The following is an 18,273-nucleotide window of genomic DNA, read 5'->3' as shown; positions in this document are numbered from 1 at the left end:
CTGTAACCCACGAGCTCAGAAGACTAAGGCAGGAGGATGGTGGGTTCAAAGCCAGCCTCAGCAACTTAGCGAGGCCCTAAGCAACTCAGTGAGAACTTGTCTCTAATATATCTATATATCTATATATCTCTCTCTATATATAGATATAGATATGTTGGGAATCGCCCCAGCTCCAAAGATTAACTTCCCCATCCCCAAGAAGAGCCATCCAATGGTGAGCCCTACTGACTCACATGATCCTTACCCACCAATCAGACTAGCCCTGCTGGCTCACCTGATCCTTACCCACCAATAAAAATGCACCCCATGCCAACTGTCAAACCACCCCCAGCTCTATAAATATGCAGAGCTGTTCCTTAATAAACGGGCATTTTTTCCAACGGCAAGCCTTGATCATTCTTTCATAGATAGATATATAGACACATAGATAGAGATATATAGATATAGATATAGATATATAGATAGATAGGCTGGGGATATGGCTCAGTGGTAAAGCACCCCTGGTACCAAAAATAAATGTATACACATATATTTTTATTATTATTATTATTATTATTATATATAATATATATATATATTATTAGTTTCTTAATAAAGCATTGCTTGTTTTCAATAAATTGAATATGTTTAGTTGGCTCCCTATATCTACAAGTTCAAAACCAACTATATATTGAAATATTAGAGGAAAAACAGTGTCTATATTGAACATGTACTGACTTTTTTTCTTTATTCACTAGGCACTATAGTGCAATGACTACTTACATCGCATTTACACTGTGTTTGATATAAGTAATCTAGAGATGATTTAAAGTACATGGAAGATGTGCCAGTTATCTGCAAATATGATGCTATTTTTTACAAGGAAGTAGAGCACCCTGGATTTTGGTATTCACAGAGGGCTTTGGAACCCATCCATTGCTGACCATAGTACTGTCTTGAAATATCTTTGTAATAGGCGGGTCAACCACAGTCATGAGACTGAGGTAGATTCCATAGGACCATGATCCTTCACTGATAATAGCCCTACCATTTGCACCGTGAACTTGATGGAGTCAGCTGCTCCTCCTCTTGAATCACAGCTGACCTCATGAGTCCCTATGCTGGTGGAATACCAGGGGAACGGAGGAACAATTATTTTGCACTGAGACTTCCAGAGCCTTTGCACTCTTCTGTCCGCTCACTTAGAACACTGTCCGGTGGCCATGGGAAGAAGCCCAGGGTGTGGAATCATGCAGCTGAATTTATCCCACTTCAGTCTGGTGATCCAGCACCCAAGCAGAACAAAGCTTCCTGCCAAACCCAGAGCTGACAGAAATCTCACAAGTGAGCCCTACCAAGACCTGAAGGAACATCAGGTTCATTTGAAGCCTCAGGAGCATTAACAAATGCTTCTGTTTTAGCCCACCGAGTTCGAGGTAGTTTGTTACCAAGAAATAGCTAGCTGATACACATTGTCGTAAGAGTCAAATAAAGGCAAGGGCTTTGCAGTTTTCTAATGATCTGTTAAGTTTCCTAGGTATCCCTAAGAATATGGATTTCAGACTTCCTGATCACTTGCCTACTTCTCAAATTTATTCAGATTTCACAGTTCCTCTTAGACAATGAGGAAAATCATCAATCTTAAGTTTTCAAGTGTTTGCCCCAACCAGCCTACCTTCTCCTTCCTTCCAATTTCACAAAACAAGCCTTTTTAAGTTGATATTGGTAGGCACTGATGCCAGGAAGCAAGCACACCTGCATAGTTCAGAGAAGCCAACAATTCATGTTGAGTGCAGAAAATGAGAGGAAAAAGGAGATTCTGGATTAGAATGGTTGCCATAATAAATAGAGGTTCATAACATCCCCTGTTACCATTATGATTGCATCTGTATCTTACTAATAATCTGCTATTCAAAATGTGTATTTGTTGTATGTATCAGTCAGTTACTGCCATGATAATGCTGGATAACAAACCACCCTTGAACTCTGAATTACACTAACTCATGTTAATTATCATGCTCATGGATCTGTGTTTTAGCTGTGTTTCTGCAGATCTAGACTGAACAGGGCTGTAGGTTTTAGACAGTGGGCTGACTGGCCCACACATTCAGTTAGATTGCTTCCATGGGTATCATACTAAGACCCAGGCTAGTGGGGTAACAAATACCTGCGGCATGATCTTCTCTTGCAAGATTGCCAAAATGATATGCCAGCAAAACCAGAGGCACACCCGATTGTCAACACTCCGCTCTTTGTCAGCTGACAGCCCACTGACAAAGCGAATGGGACGGGCTCCCAGTCAAGAGGTGAAGAAGTCTACCAAATGCCCCAACAGCCATGGCAGCCGGTTCAACTTTAATTCAGGGGAGTGAAGAATTGAGACCAATTATTTCAATTGCCACATTATTTTCACGTTGGAATTTATTTTCTGCTCTAGTCAATCATTGGGCAGACAGGATAGCAAACATCTCATATAATCTCTATTTAGTCCAAACCATCTCCTTCTCATTTAACCCCAACTGAACTAGCGCCTCTATGGAGCAGCCACAGACCATCAAACCCCACCATTATGCGAGATCTCAGAAGCCCTCAGCTGTTGAATCTTACATCACTCCGCTTCCACCCCCAACACCTCTATTAACAATGCTACTAACTACCATCACCAACCCAGACTACTATTTACTGAGTTGCTATCATGTGTCAGGCTCTTTAAATACCTCATTTCTACCTGGTAGTTACTAACAACTATTTTATGGGGAAGTTAACTGATAAATATTAGATTTGTAAGAAATTGTTGAGTCTAGATTCACACAGGAATTGTGGATTCTAACTGTCTATCTGTATTTTCACATATTGACTTTGTATTCTGGATGATTTCGCTTATGTATTAATTTGTTCCTTTAACCCTATTGTTCACCTCTTGAAGTCAAGATCCTTGGATCCTAAAATTCTTCCCCCAGCACCATAGGATCATTTGATTTCAACAACTGACATTAGAAAATCAGTCCAACCCTATATATCAATATTTATCAGAATAGAATTTTCCATAGATATAGAAATTCAATTATTTGATGCCAGGTAATAAAAACTAGCACCATTTACCTTATAAGGTAAATGACTCCTATTTTACAAATGCAGAAAATGAGGCTTGGTGAGGTTAGCTGACTGACTCATGTTTGTATAGTAAGCAGCAGAGCTAGAATACAAGCTCAGAGCTCTATAACTTTGGTTATTTTATTTAGTCTTTAGTTTTTATTTTAAATTAACACATAACAATTATTCATAATGGAGGGAAACAGTGTGGTACTTCAATACACATACACAATATGTACTGATCAAATGTGGGCAATCAGCATTTCTATCTCCTCTTGTTATGGTTTGGATATGAGGGGTCCCCAAAAGCACACGTGTGAGACAATGCAGGAATGTTCAGAGGTGAAATTGATCAGCTCATGAGAGCTGTCACCTAATGAGTGGATTAGTCCATGGATGCATTAATAATGTGAATGGGTAAGTGGGTAGTAACTATAGGCAGGAAGGATGTGGCTGGAGGACGTAAGTCACTGAGGCCATGTCCTTGGGGATTGTATTATCTCTAGTTCCTTGCACTCAGCTCTCTCTGCTTCCTGGATGTCACAAACTGAGCAGCTTTCCTCGGCCACACCCATTAGCCATAATATCCAGCTTCATCTTGGAGTCAGCCGACCATAGACTGAATCTCGGAAATCATGAGCCAAAATAAACTCTTCTAAGTTGTTCTTTTCAGGACTTTTGGTCATAAAAATAAAAATCTGACTAACACATCTTTTCATTGGTTTATGTTGGAGTCTCTTTTTATAATCACTGATATTCCATATCTAATTTTTTTGTCCAATGATGGTGTTAAATGATAACTATTTTGAAGGTTTTACATATGAAACTCGACAGATCAGTTCTTGGTAAATCCCTACACATGGATCAAGTCTTGGTTCAAGAGACAATAACATAAAATGAAACTGATAGTTTATATCTTTTAAAAATGTATATAAGCCAAGCATGGTCCTAATTTATTCATTACTTTATCCCAGCATGCTCAGGAAAGGGACTTAGCTAGCTAGATTTGTGGAGGTAGGAAGCATAGCCTGTAACAGTCTCATATGATAAAAATCTAACTAAACATAACTTGGCTTCTGTGTTACACAAGGACTCTGTCTTCAATTCCAAGATTATAAATAAAGCCATGCTTACAGAATGCATATGCCAAGTTTTTTGTTAAAACATTTTTGGGGTTGAAAAGGTAAAATCTTTTATTTATAGAGTAATTTTTTTGAAAAATAAATAATTTTTGCTGTTATGATGTGATAATTATTTAATTTAGGGGTTGACAAACTGCAGTACTTGGGTCAAATCTGCCAAATACCAGTTTTCATAATGTTTTATGGGAACACAACCATGTCCATATGTTTTTTTATATAATCTATGGCTGCTTTCGGTTACAGTGACATGCTAAGTAGTTGGTACAAAAACTATAGGTTCCACAAAACTGAAGATATTTATTAATCCCTGGTTTAATTCTTTGCAACTTTAAATTTCAATTTTCTTTTATAATTTTCTAGGTATTTTTCCTCTGAAGAGTAATTGTATTTTTAAAAACTTTTTAAAAATATTTTTATTAGTTGTAGATGGACACAATAGCTTTATTTATTTTATTTATTTATTTTTATGCAATGCTGAAGATTGAACCCAGGGCCTCACATTTTTGCCAGGCAAGCGTTCTACCACTGAGCCACTAATTCTGAGGTCACTGGGCCCAGCTTCTAGAAGTATAGTGTGTAACACAAAGGAGCCACTTTTCAGGTCATTCCATCCTGGATCACATAAGCAATGACATGGCAAAAAAAGACAAGCATTTCCTAACCTTCAGCCATCTTTTGTTAAGTATGTTTAAAATTAAATCAGGAAATACATATATCAATATGGTAAAGCCTCAAGGAGTGAAGCCATCAGATATAACCAGTCTCTATTCAACAGACACATCCATTAAAATCATAGTTAGCACAGAAATTGGTCCTCCACTGACTTTTCTTTTCTTTCAATAAATTTTAGGGGGAAAATTGAGCAGGCTATATAAAGAGGCTCATATGATTTAGTCACATACACATATACTTCTCTTCCTAGAGGATAGATGGGATCGATAAATCTACTTAATCTCCCAAACCTTTCCAATCTATGGAAAAGATCTACGACTTGTGTATCTGTAGAAAAGCTGTACCACTCACTGTGTTCAGCGGTTGGGCTGAAGCATTGGCTTTGGAATCATATAGTCTCTTGAGTTTACCTTTTCTCATTCTCTAGTTTCTTTTTAGCGTCTTTATTAAAATGTGGATTGTTATGATTGGACAAGAGGTGTCCCACAAAAGCTCCTGGGTTGATGCAGGAATATTTGGAGGGGAAATGATTGGATTGTGAGAGCTGGAACCTCATCAGTCCCTCCTGGAATGACCGGACTGACTGGGTGGTGACTGTAGGCAGGTGGGGCATGGCTGGAGGAGGTGGGTTACTGGGGGCCTGTCCTGGAAGGATGCATCTTCCCTGTGGGCCCCTTCTACTTCCTCTCTCTGTTTGCTGGCCACCATGAGCAGAGTAGTGCCCCTCTACCATGTCCATCCACCATGATGTTCTGCCGCACCTTGGGCCCTGTGCAATGGAGTCAGCTCACCATGGATTAAACCTCTTTGGAGCCAAAATAAACTTTTCCTCCTCTAAATTGTTCTTGTCGGATATTTTGGTCACAATGATACAAAGCTGAGTAACACATGGGTTAAATGTCTACCTTACCAACTTGTGATGAGGATTTTACATGAACGTGTCCATGTGTGCGTGTGCTGCTAGACTTAGTGCCTGGCCCCCAGTAGGTGCTTAATATTTGATGTGCTGTTACTGTTCAGGCTGAAGGTCAAAACATAGATCATGCGACCTCCACTGACTGAATCCAGCACAAAAGGAAGAAAACTAATGTATATTACTCATATTTTCAGAAACAATCGAAACAAAAAGGGTGACAACAAAATTCAACCAGTATATTACCCTGTATTTCCCAAACTTCTGCTAATTCTGGGCCTCAGTTATTAAGGAAGCAGGAAGGTTGCTTATTGGAAGAAAGAGGATATTTAAATCATCACTGTGGGGAGTCTGGGCTGGTGAAGCATGTCAGAAGGCTGGTAAAATATATCTATTTGCAAGGTTGTGCTGGATGACTTATAATAGCTTTCATTTGGCAAAAGGTGGAAAAAGGAGAAAATACTATTTCCAAAATGTCCTTTTCTGAAAGGACACTTCTTTAACACCTCCGATCACAATTCTGTGCTTCAATACGTATGAAAGCATTTTTGAGTAAACAAGCATATTTACGATTCCATTTTTGGCAACAAAAGTAGGGAAGAGATTGAATTGCTGAAATGTCTATAGCAGTTTTGAAGGCTGCAGAGAAAATGCCCAATTCCCTGCTTCTCGGATGCAGGATACCCACTGTCTTTCAATTTCAATTCTCCGCAGCTGTTCGTCTCTCAGTAACAGCAGGCACCATCAGAAATATCTCACTATGTGTTCTAGTAACAACTGATAGAGAACTAGGAAAAAAAATCACAATGGGATCATCAGAAAACTAATGCTCTGGGAAATGAAATAGAGCTGTCGGGCCCTATACTCCTCACATCATCGACGACTTCAATTTTGTCTCTACTAACTGAACAGGACATGTTCACGTGGTATAAGCAATTGGATCTCTTTTTACACTAGAAGAATGCTGAAATTAGTTCATATGGCATGCCAAGTTATTCAAAACTGGAAGTCTCTCAAGTCGTTAAGAACTGTAAAAGGTAGTGCATGACTTTGCAAAGAAAGACAAGATTGAATTTCTGTCCCCTTTGGGTCAAGCACATGATGGAAGGGACAAGTTAAGTGTAACCGGAGGGAAAGTTTATCCCTGGAAGAACACTGTGACTCTCAGGTGATATCCACATTATAAAATAGGAGTGATCGGCAGGTGGATTGAGGTCACAGGCTGACAGGCCTGTTCCACTGTTATACTTTGCCTCACTGGAGGAAAAAAATGATGGAACACACAACTTTGTGCAATGTGTGCATTAACCCCAGGAGGTCACAAATGGCTTGGCCTCTGCACTTAAGGAGTTAGTAAATATTTAATTGGGCATCTATTTTGTGCCAGACATTGTACTGAGTGCTGGTCAATATTGTGGTGAATACAACAGACATGGTTCCTGCTCTTAAAAAAATAGTTTGCATGTGCAAATATCCCACCATGAAGTGCATTATCCTATATCGTTAATGTGCATCAGCAAAATAAGAGAGAAAGAAAGAAAGAAATAGATAGAGAAAGAGATAGACTGTAAGGAAGGAAGTCAGGTAATTTCAGATTGTTTCAAGGGCTATCTTAGTGATAAACTGAGATCTGTTTCAGGAAAGCAAACAAACAAAAGAGAATGACAAGGAAGTTTCCCTAAAAAGTTCACATTTAAATTGATACCTGAAGAAGCAAGTCACCTGGGCACCTGTGATGGACAACCTTAGCATGACCCCCAGTGAGTTGTGCCCTACTATGGACCCTCCATTGAGTATGGGCAGAACCTACAACCTGATTCCAATCTGTAGTACATGATAACAGTGAACATAAGATCTTGCAGATGTAAAGTTCCTAATCCCTTGAACTTAAATGAATCTACAGGGAGATGATCTTAGTGGCCTGATTTCACCAGGTGATCCTGTTAAGACTGGGTTCAGAAATCAGAGATCTGAACAAGCAGACTGTCTCGTGGTAGAGCAAAATGGGAACTTCAGCAGTGTAAGAGGTGACGGGCTGTGGCTTTGCACACTCACACACAGCAGCTCTGCTGACTGACACTTAACCACAGAGGCCTGCAGTGGCTGACAGGTACCTGTAAGAGATAACTGCAGTGGTGGAAGCAGGAAACACAGCAACGGGGACAGAAGAGTCCCCCTTTAGGCTTAGTACAGTGAAAGTCCCTATGCTGTATGAACTGAGTCCCGAGGCTATTGAGGAACTAGCTCCCATATAAAGAACGTAGAATGCACCCTCCCATTGAATTGCACCGACTCCCTTGCCTTGATGTGCCCCAAATTTGCTTATGTATAAAAGCAAAAGCCCTGCTGTACTCTGGACTCAGGCTTTGGGAATTATCCCTCTGGGCCATGGTGCCAGTAATAAAGTGCTGCTTCCAGATCTTGGTGTCCTGACCCTCGTTTCCCACTAGAGTCTCTGCTGCCAAATCTAAGCAATTCCATAGCTGCGATTCAATGAGGGGCCAAGGAAGGAGCTCAGACCTGTGTCGCTCCCTGTGTCGCTTCCATGTGAAAACCTAATCTCCGCAGCTCCTAAATCCCAGTCATGTGAGACCCTGAGCCAAAAACCCAGCTGAGTCCCATCTGCACTTTTGATCCAGAAAAACTGATATTTAACAATGGGAGTTAATAAATGGATATTCTTTAAAGCCACTAAATTTGTGGCAATTCATTACACAGCAATACATCAGAAACAAATAGGCTACTCCAATCCAAGCAGGACCACACCTAAAAATTCATCTGAAGGTTAAGAGGCAGGCAAAGAAGAAGAGAGCCAGCATCCACACCGTGGACTTTTCCAGAACAAATTCAGACATACAGCAGTCCCTGGCTATATGATGCCAACTGCACAGGAAACGCTTAAAAAAGCTGCTGAATGAATGACTCATGAAAGTGTGTTTCTAAATAAGCGTTTAACACTAGACTGCCATGACCACAGCCCCATTCCCAGATTTTAGAATGTGTCTTCAAGGGGCTGGGTTGTGGCTCAGCAGTACAGTGCTCGTCTAGCATGAGTGAGGCACCGGGTTCAATCCTCAGCACCACATAAAAAATAAATTAAAAAAAAATAAAGGCATTGTGTCCAACTACAACTAAAAAATATTTAAAATGTCTTCAACAAGTATTTATTGAAATTCCACCATATACAAAGACTATATCATTGTCTTAGAGCCAAGAAAAGTGATTAGGAAATAGAGTTTGTCCCAAGAAGCAAATTTTTAGCTAGCAGATCTTTTGGGAACTTCTGAACCAGGAAAAAGCTACATACTTATTCGGAGATTAAGGGCTCCCTAATGAGGTATGATACCACCCAGCAATCTGGGTCACAGCTCAAAGCCTATGACTTGAAGTTCCTCTTTAGAGCTTAATAAACTATCTGAAAACCTGCCAAGTGCTAATCAAGTCTGAGGAAGACAGTACTGTAATGAGATAACCTCATCATCTAAGGCCGCATTGATGTTGTTGATGGTTTGGAGGGAAGGAAATGAAATGGTAAGAGAATTAGCAACTCTGTAATGATGACAAATTCAATATTGAAAACACGAAGGTGTTCCATAGATAGGGAAATCACATTCCATGTGTCTAGTCAAGACTTTTAGATTCCTCTGAAAACTCTTAGAGATTCAGAGGGGAAGTACACTGTCACATCCTAAGAGTCAGAACATGAATGGCATTTCTGCTGGCCATTGGGCGTGAGTGGTGGTCACAGAGAAAGCTAGTGGACTCCAGCTGACGGTCCCTGGAGCTAAGAGTGTGATCAGTAGAACCCAAATGATTTTCTTTAGGTCCTGCTCATTTACCACCCTTCAGCATCAGCTAAGTGACTCTGCCAAGAAGTATTTATTTGCATTTAAAAATGTGACCATCTATGCTTGTCTCTTCCCGAAGTGCACCTCCAAGGTGTTTTTCCAAGGGAAATGCCCATATATTTCAGAAAGAGGCAATTAAAGATGACTTGTGTCCTTAGCAGAGGAATAGGAAGTAGAAGATAGCAAGCAGATTGCAGAAACATGGTATCCAACCAAAAGCAAATTTGAAGGTCACTTAAGAGGACTGGGAGGGGTGGGGCATCTTAGGGAAACTTTTAAACATCACACCATTATTATCATCAGCATGAGCTTTGCATTTCGTGAAGATGGAACACAGCATTGCCTTAGTCTGATTTTTCAGATGATGCAATCCATCTCCAACAGATAACCTTTCTATTTTTTTTTTCTGAGTTAGCTTTAGCATACAGCTTAAATGCTCAAAGAGCTCCATAATTAACTGCTTCTTCCCAAAGGCCTATGAAAAATAAAAACAACACTGATTTTCTAATGAGTTGACAATTATTTTGCATTGGATAGTATGTTGAACGTGAGCAACTTGTTCTGGAAGAGTGATCCATACATTCTTCAATAAAATCGACTTTAAAAAAAATTCCACGTGCAAACAGGGAGACATTTGTTAAAGGCCTCTTGCTTTCATGTTTTGATGGACACAATTCACGTTCCGACAGACAACGGATGTGTAACGGATGTAATCGCTCTTTGATAAGTGTCATTTCTCACTTGAGATGAAAATGGCAGCCACTGGCAGGTCCCCGTAAAGAGAGATGGTGGGAACTTTCCAAAGCAGCAGCAGAAATGAGATTACAGCTTCTTCCCCTCAGATACGACATGCATAAAAGGAACACTTCATGCATATTTTTGGAAGTGCCTAGGAATTGCTTTGTCTTGTAAGGAAGTGTGTGTGTGGGGGGGAGCATGGAAGAGCAGAAAATACAAAAATAAGAAATCATTGAGGAGGCAGGGTGAGGAGGAAAGCCATAGGGTGTCATTTTTCTGATTCTTGCTCATGTGAGTTGACAGAGGTCTGGCAGATCTGAGGGAAGTCTAGGAGAAAGCAAGCCAGTGAATTTCTAATTTCTGATATCTGATTAAAGGATGTGAGACATTCAGTAGGTTCCCTTGCCTGTCCATGTATGGGCTGCCCCCGAGGGAAGAGAAGGGAGGTAAATTAGACCTATGCTCTGCTGTCTGGTTGTGCAGACTTCATGTGAGAGCTGCTCTGATCAGCATGGGGATATTTTGGGACACAGCAGCAGAGAGCTCTGCCCCACCAACTTGTATACACAGGGCACTGGCTGCACATCACTGATACTGTGAGATGTTCTAAGAGGACCAACTAATGAACAGCTTCTACTTCAATAGTTCTGTTTCATTTTAATGCATATTTTAAAGAGAGAGAGAAAGAGAGAAAGCGAGAGAGAGAGAAATGAGTGTATCAAACCTGTGATTTTACATGCATTACTTCTTAAGATACAGACAGGTTAAAAAGTGAGTTGGCCATTGACTGAACACAAAATATTCAGTGATCATACACCAGACCTGTAATCCTAGAGGCTTAGGAGGCTGAGGCAGGTGGGATCACAAATTCAAAACCATCCTCAGCAACTTAGTGAGGCCCTAAGCAACTCAGTGAGACCCCATCTCTAAATAAAATATAAAAGGGGCTTGGGATATATGTCTCTGTGTTTAAGCACCCTTGGGTTCAATTCCTGGTATTAAAAAAAAAAGTCAGTGATTATACAGATGGTACTCAGAAATGGCAAAAATCACACAGGTAGGATATTGATAGTCAAAGTCTAAAAAACCATTCAGAAGATTATTTTTTCCTTATCCCATTGTTTTGTTTTGATTGTTTCTTTGTAGAGAGTTTTAGTATTTACTTCCATTTTCAAAATAACCACAAGTTTAAGGTAGAAAAATGTGAGACAGCACAAGTGAAAATCATAAAAATCAGCCACAATACCACCCCGTTAAGATAAACCCAGTCCACATTTTCGTTTCTGCCCATCCGGTACTTTTTCTCTTCTTTATTTTCCTCCATAAAAATGGGGCTATATCTGCATATTCTGTTGCATAGCCAGATAGTTTTTCCGATTATTAGTATCCAATGAAAAATTTCCCACATGGATGCTTGATTCTTCAACAACTCTTTTATTGGATTAAACATGTTCTCCTATATGGCTAAATCAATATTCAATTGATTATAAATGCAGACTCATGTAGGGAAGTTAGCTAAACCCCAAGGCCACAAAGCTAACAAGAGGTCAGGCTAGGATTTCCCTAGGTCTGTCTGACTCTGAGCAAAGAGCAAGTCTTGTTAATACCCTTAAGTGCCCTAATTTAACCTGTGGTAGAAATTGCACTGGCCCAGGGAAATCAGAGCCAACTGTTTCCCTAAGAGTTCTTAGAAGGGAAAGGGAATAAGCCCTTACTTTCAAATGTGGATTCCTGGGCCCCACTCTGGCTTGCAGAATAAGAATCTCTAGGATTAAAGGGCAGGGATATGCATTTAAAAATTGTTCCACAGTGAAATGTACTAAAATGTTCAAAGTCTTGCAAAGAAGACAAAATAAGTGTTTGTTGAATGAATGGATATCGTGGTAAGGTCATGCAGGAAATTAAGATCTAGGACATTTTGCTTCCCAACCCTCTACCCAGAGGAAATATAGGCCTGTTTTAGGGTGGGTGGGTTCAAGTAAAGCCTCTGGTCTCCCGCTTGGTCACACCCAGAAACTCATGCTGTGATTGACACAGAGCTATGATGAAACCCGAACTGCACAAGCTTTCTATTTTAAATAATCACTCTGGATGACCAGGTGTTACATTTCCCCAGTGGAAGAAGTGTGAACTCAACTGATGACACCCCCTATTTTATAGGCAGAACTATCTTTTAAAAGAGTCATCATTTTGATTTTTGACATTTTTTGACACACGAAAAGCATATCTTACTCATAGGGCGAATTTTCCCCCTCAACACCATGAGCTCAATCTTAGGGCCCATGAGACTTCTAGTAGCTCAGGAAAAATATTTCAGTTTATTACAAAATGAGAAAAAAATGACAAAAAAAATCAGAAAAAAATCTACATGGACATGCATTAGCATGGGGATCTAATTAGAATAAGATCTATTCCATGCTTGTATAATTATATCCAAATGGAATTAAAGCATATTAACAGTAAGTTGTTAATAAAAAAATCTATGAATATAATCTACTCTCTATTATACAGTGTTATACTAATATAGTCATACAATATAATTTTAATGTTTTCTTTTTTAAAAAAATACTTATTTTTCAGTTGTAGTTGAACACAAGACCTTTATTTTATTTTATTTTTTTATACCTTTATTTTATTTTTTTTTATTTTTATGTGATGCTGAGGATCGAACCCAGGGCCTCACATCTGCTAGGCAATGCTCTACTGATGAGCCCCAGCAACAGCCCAAATTTTAATGTCCTCTGATGCGGAGGCAGCCCACGAAAATCACACCATAGCCCTGCTGACCCGATGGCTCTGGGCCCAGGTGAGAGACATCTTACCTGACAGGCATTGTACAGGAGCTGATGTTCGAACTTCTTGATCCCAAGAATGTTCTGGAACATCTCGTAGAGTTGCTCCTTGCTCAGAATCAGCTCGGAGGCCGCGCTGGCTGTCATCCGGGCCTGCTGTTTCCTGGGGTCCTCTTCCCCACGGTAGATGGCATCAAACTTGGCCATCCAGGAGCTCAGCACGGTCTCCTTGCTGAGGCCGTCGATCTCGGGCAGGCTGCGCACCCTCTTCTCGATGTGCTTCTTGAAGACCTCCCGGGAGTCGTTGGCCGAGCAGCCTCCACTCTGCACCATGCGGGCCACACGGTCGCTCTTCAGGAACACCTGAGGAAGAAAAGGGCCAGGAAAGAGAGTGAGCCCTGGAAGTGCTGGTCCCTTGGGGTGGACATGGGGCCGTCTCGCAGCAGTGTGGTCACACCCAGCCCCACCACCTCCTCACTGCGCAAACTCAGCCACGTCACACATTTGGCTTCTGTGTCCATATTTGCAAAATGAAAGTAGCAATAGTACCGCAGTCTCCCCTTATATGAAAGGGCTATCTTTTTTGGGGTGCAGGGTACCAGGGGCGTTTGACCACTGAGCCCCATCCCCAGCCCTATTTTGCATTTTATCTGGAGACAGGGTCTCACCGAGTTGCTTAGGGCCTTGCTATCTAGCTAAGGCTGGCTTCGAACTCATGATCCTCCTGCCTCAGCCTCCTGAGTCCCTGGGGTTACAGCTGTGTGCTACCGTGCCCAGCTGAAAGTGATATCTTTCAAGGACCCCAGTGGGTGCCTAAAGCCACGAATAGTACTAAACTCTCTATCTACCATGTTTTCCCCCTATACCTATATAACTATGATATAGCTTCATTTGTACATCAGACCTAATAAGGGATTAGCAATAATACCAATAATAAACGAGAATAATTATAACAATGCATTGTCATAAAAGTTACTTAAAACTTATAAGTTGATCATTTCTGGAATTTTCCGATTTAATATTTTTAGATTGTACTTGACTACTTTGCAGAAAGCAAAACCCCAGATAGAGAGAGGACAGTCCCTCCCAGGTGTAGCAAGGATTGCAGGCGACAATATTACAAGAGGCAGCAGGTCTCTGCTCAGGCCCCTGGGGTTCTTTCTCTGCTACTTAGTGGCAGTGTGAATTTTGGTAAGTTAACCTCTTAGTACTTCAGTGTTCTTTTCTATACGATGTGGGTAATGGTCCCTATATAGATAGGTCTTTTAAAATGAGGATTCAATGAAGTGTTTTAAGTAAAACAGTGCCTGACTCACTAAATGCCACATAAGTTGTTATGATCATTATAAGGTAAAGTAGCTGGCATGATGTGTGGACAGAGCTCTTGATAGCTTGTATTTGCAACTTATTTTATTCCCTGGATTGATGATGCTCGTCATAAGTGGAATTAAATAAGTATTAGATAATCGTATATTTAATTTTTTATTACCTTCCTGAATGTAAGCTCCAGACAGGCAGGACTAGGTTCTTTTTTTTCCTATTTATTTATTTATACTGGAGATTAAACCCAGCAGTACTCTACCACTGAGCCACATCTCCAGTCCTTTTTATATTTTGATTTTGGGACAGGGTCAAAGTGGCTTAGGGTCTCACTAAGTTGCTGAGGCTGGCTCTGAAATTGCAATCCTCCGGCTGGCCTCCCGAGTCATTGGGATCACAGGTGTGAGCGGCTATACCAGGCAACGGTGTGTCCTTGTTCCCCACAATAACTAAGGCCTCTAGTACAGCACCTGACCCTTAGAAAATTAGCAATGAACTGTGGTGCTCTGTTCTGTCTGCTTTGTAGATAGAAAAACCAAGACAGGGGAAAGGAATCGTTCTTGGTCACCAAAACTGTCTGATGACCAATATCTGGTCTCTTTCTGGATGGCAGGGGTTGCTGGGGATTGAACTCAGGGGCACTCGACCACTGAGCCGCATCCCCAGCCCTATTTTGTATTTTACTTGAGACAGGGTCTCACTGAGTTGCTTCGGGCCTCCCTGTTGCTGAGGCTGGCTTTGAATTCACGATCCTCCTGCCTCAGCCTCCCTAGCTGTTGGGATTCCAGGCTTGGGCCAGCATACCCAGCAACATCTGGTCTTTTTACTGCAACCTGATTCCTTTCTTCTGGGGCTGTTCCGCCCGGTGGGACCCTCCCTTAGTGGTTTGGCTGCTGTGCCTGAGTTCTGGCTTCATGCCACCTATTAAGAGCTTCTTGCTTTCGGTCCACTACCCACCACTCCAAAGTGACAGAGCTACATGGTTCTGGGATGTAATACAAGGCTCATATTCAGAGAGGGAACAACAGGCACTACTGAGCTGTGTCCTGGTCACACTTTGTAAGGTGCATAAAGATCCCTCGAAAGGCAGAGCAAATGTCTGTGGGATGTTCCTCTGTGCGGCTGGAGGAAGCGCCCTGGCTGGCCGGGAGGGAGGTGTGTTGCCTGGGGGCGCTTGGAGGGCATCATGGTGCCTCAGGCTTTATTGCAACACTTTCTTTGGGTGGAGAGATGTCGCAAAGGTGACTTCTGTTTATTGCTGACTGGATGAAGTAATTAGTTTAGGAAGGGGGGCTGAGGGCTTCTTCACAGCATAGTGAGGGGCCTGCTCCCCACTTCCTGGAAACTGGGACTTGGTTGAGACCTTGGAGGTCCTTTGAAAATCAATCACAGAGGAAAAGTTCCAGATGAATGCTCAGGGCAGGGCGGAGGAGCCTTAATGAGCTAAATAACTCACCCGAAAACCTGGAATGCTACATGCAGACGGTTTCTCTGTCTAACCTATTGTGAGCCTCAGCTACAGGCCTAGATCTCAAAGAAGACCAAAGTTCTGAGGCACATAAAGAAGTCTCTGGAAAGGCGATGTATCATTGTGACAGGCACTGCAAACCCTGGTCCCATGCCAGCTCTGGCCCTAGCTTGCTGGGTAAGGCAGGCATCAGGGGTAATAGGCTGCATTGTAAGGGCGCTGCTGCTGGGACTGCAAATTGGTATAACCACTCTGGAAAGCAGTATGGAGATTCCGCAGGAACTGGGAATGGAACCACCATTTGACCCAGCTATCCCTCTCTTTGGTTTATACCCAAAGGACTTCAGATCAGCATACTACAGTGACACAGCCAAATCAATGTTTATAGCAGCTCAATTAACAAGAGCTAAACTATGGAATTAGCCTAGGTGCCCTTCAACAGGTAAATAGATAAAGAAAATGTTGTATATATACATAATGGAATATTACTCAGCCTTAAAAAAGAATGAAGTGATGGTATTTGCTGGTAAATAGATGGAGTTGGAGAATATCATGCTAAGTGAAATAAGCCAATCCCAACAATCCAAAGGGTGAATGTTTTCTATGTAGAGACAGGGTTTCACTGAGTTGCTTAGGGCCTTGATAAGTTGCTGAGGCTGGTTTTGAACTCATGATCCTCCTGCCTCAGCCTCCGGAGCCACTGGGATTACAGGTGTGTGCTACCGCACCAGGCTCTATGGGTCTTCCAAAACAAGTTGGTGAGACTAGATTTTTTTTTTTCCCCCCAGGGACCTGATAACAAGGAGTTAAGGGATAGGATGTTGACACTCTAGTCCCAGCTGGTGTCCATAACTGCATGGGGAGCCTGAATCCCAGACACGTTCCCTGCTTCACAGTCGCTCCCTTGGTGCCCAGCAGCCACACAGCACATGTTTGTCGACCCACGAGTGGTGGCCTAGAGGTCACTTCACCTCCATCAACCTCATTCTCCTGCCCCCTCGCCACAGGCTCATCACCCCTCCTCCCTGGCCAAGGATCAAACTGAGAGGGCTTTGAAAAGTGGAACGAGATGTGACTTCCCGGACCCAGAAAGGGGCAGTGAGCTTTGTCAACAGGGTGACAAAGGAAGGTGAAGTGCCCAAAGGAGGCCAGACAGCCACCGGGAGAGAAGGGGACACACAGCAGGAAGTCGATTTCCCCAGGCTCATCATCTGCCTTGGCCTCTCTGTCCGCCAAAAGGCAAGTGGGGCCCGAGCCAGCCTCCCTGTGACCCCCACACAGGGGATGGATGTGCTTGGGCGTCTGCAACAACCCCTGGAGCTGTGTGTGTGTGTGTGTGTGTGTGTGTGTGTGTGTGTGGTTTAGTGGCTGTGACATGGGACTTTAACCTCAGGTGCCACTCTTGGCAGCCCATCCATAAACCCCCTCCACTCTTCTGCCAACCCCCAGACAGGTCATCACGAGAGATGGGAGATAAATCTGGGGCTGCGAAGGGCAGTCAATCCAGAAGCGTGGCCCCTTCATCAGCCCTCCCCGCCCCCCCACAGCCTAGCAACCAAAGTCGGTTTGGAAACACAGGAACACACCGGCTCCGAGTGGCTCTAGTACACGGTGAGGCTGGTCCAGCTCCCATGACTTGCTGACAGGCTGAGAAGCCAGGGCAGATTCTTTCCTGCTTTGAACAAGTTTATCATTCCAACACAGATAAGACAGAGGCAAGGAGGTTCAGAAAACCCCAGACGCCAACCAGCAAAACATGGTCGCCGTTCATTAAGGGCATGGGGCCGACATTGTGTTGAGGGGCAGGGGGCTCTGGGATCACACCACGTGGGTTCAAATCTGGGCTCTTCTGCCTCCTAGCTTTGTCACCTGAGCAGTAATTGTCCTTGGTTTTCGTTTCCTTCCCATTAAAGTGGGGATCATAGGCTGGGTGTGGTGGGGCACACACCTGTCATCACAGGGGCTCAGGAGGCTGAGGCAGGAGGATCTCAAGTTTGAGGCCAGCCCCAGCAACTCAGCAAGGTCCTAAACAACTTAGCAAAACCCTGTCTCAAAATTAAAAAAAAAAAATGAAATATAAAAGGCTAGGCTGTGGCTCAATGGTTATATACCCCTGGGTTCAATCCTGGTACCTAAATAAATAAATAAAAAGTAAAATGAGGATCAGAACAAACTTTAACTGTAGGATTCTGATAAGCATCCAATGAGATCATGCCTCCATTTCATTAGTACATTGCCCATGACAGGGTCAGAATGTGACTAAAAGTTATAGTTATTTTAATAGAAATACACAGCCATGAAAATTATA

At 42.3% G+C, this 18,273-nt stretch overlaps 1 protein-coding gene across 15 annotated transcripts in view; it reads right to left on the bottom strand.

The window, feature by feature from the left end:
- The window catches only part of Cadps (calcium dependent secretion activator), a 476,750-nt gene that overhangs the window by 351,930 nt on the left and 106,547 nt on the right, over positions 1–18,273 (bottom strand). For all 15 annotated transcript variants that reach the window (XM_077795614.1, XM_077795616.1, XM_077795615.1 and 12 more), the window contains one exon: positions 13,208–13,540. In XM_077795614.1, coding sequence (XP_077651740.1) covers positions 13,208–13,540 — 333 coding nt within the window. The remainder of the gene's footprint in view (positions 1–13,207; positions 13,541–18,273) is intronic.

Source organism: Urocitellus parryii, chromosome 3 (genome assembly GCF_045843805.1).
Source record: "Urocitellus parryii isolate mUroPar1 chromosome 3, mUroPar1.hap1, whole genome shotgun sequence".
Taxonomy (NCBI): domain Eukaryota; kingdom Metazoa; phylum Chordata; class Mammalia; order Rodentia; family Sciuridae; genus Urocitellus; species Urocitellus parryii.
This window is presented reverse-complemented; position numbering and strand designations above follow the sequence as displayed.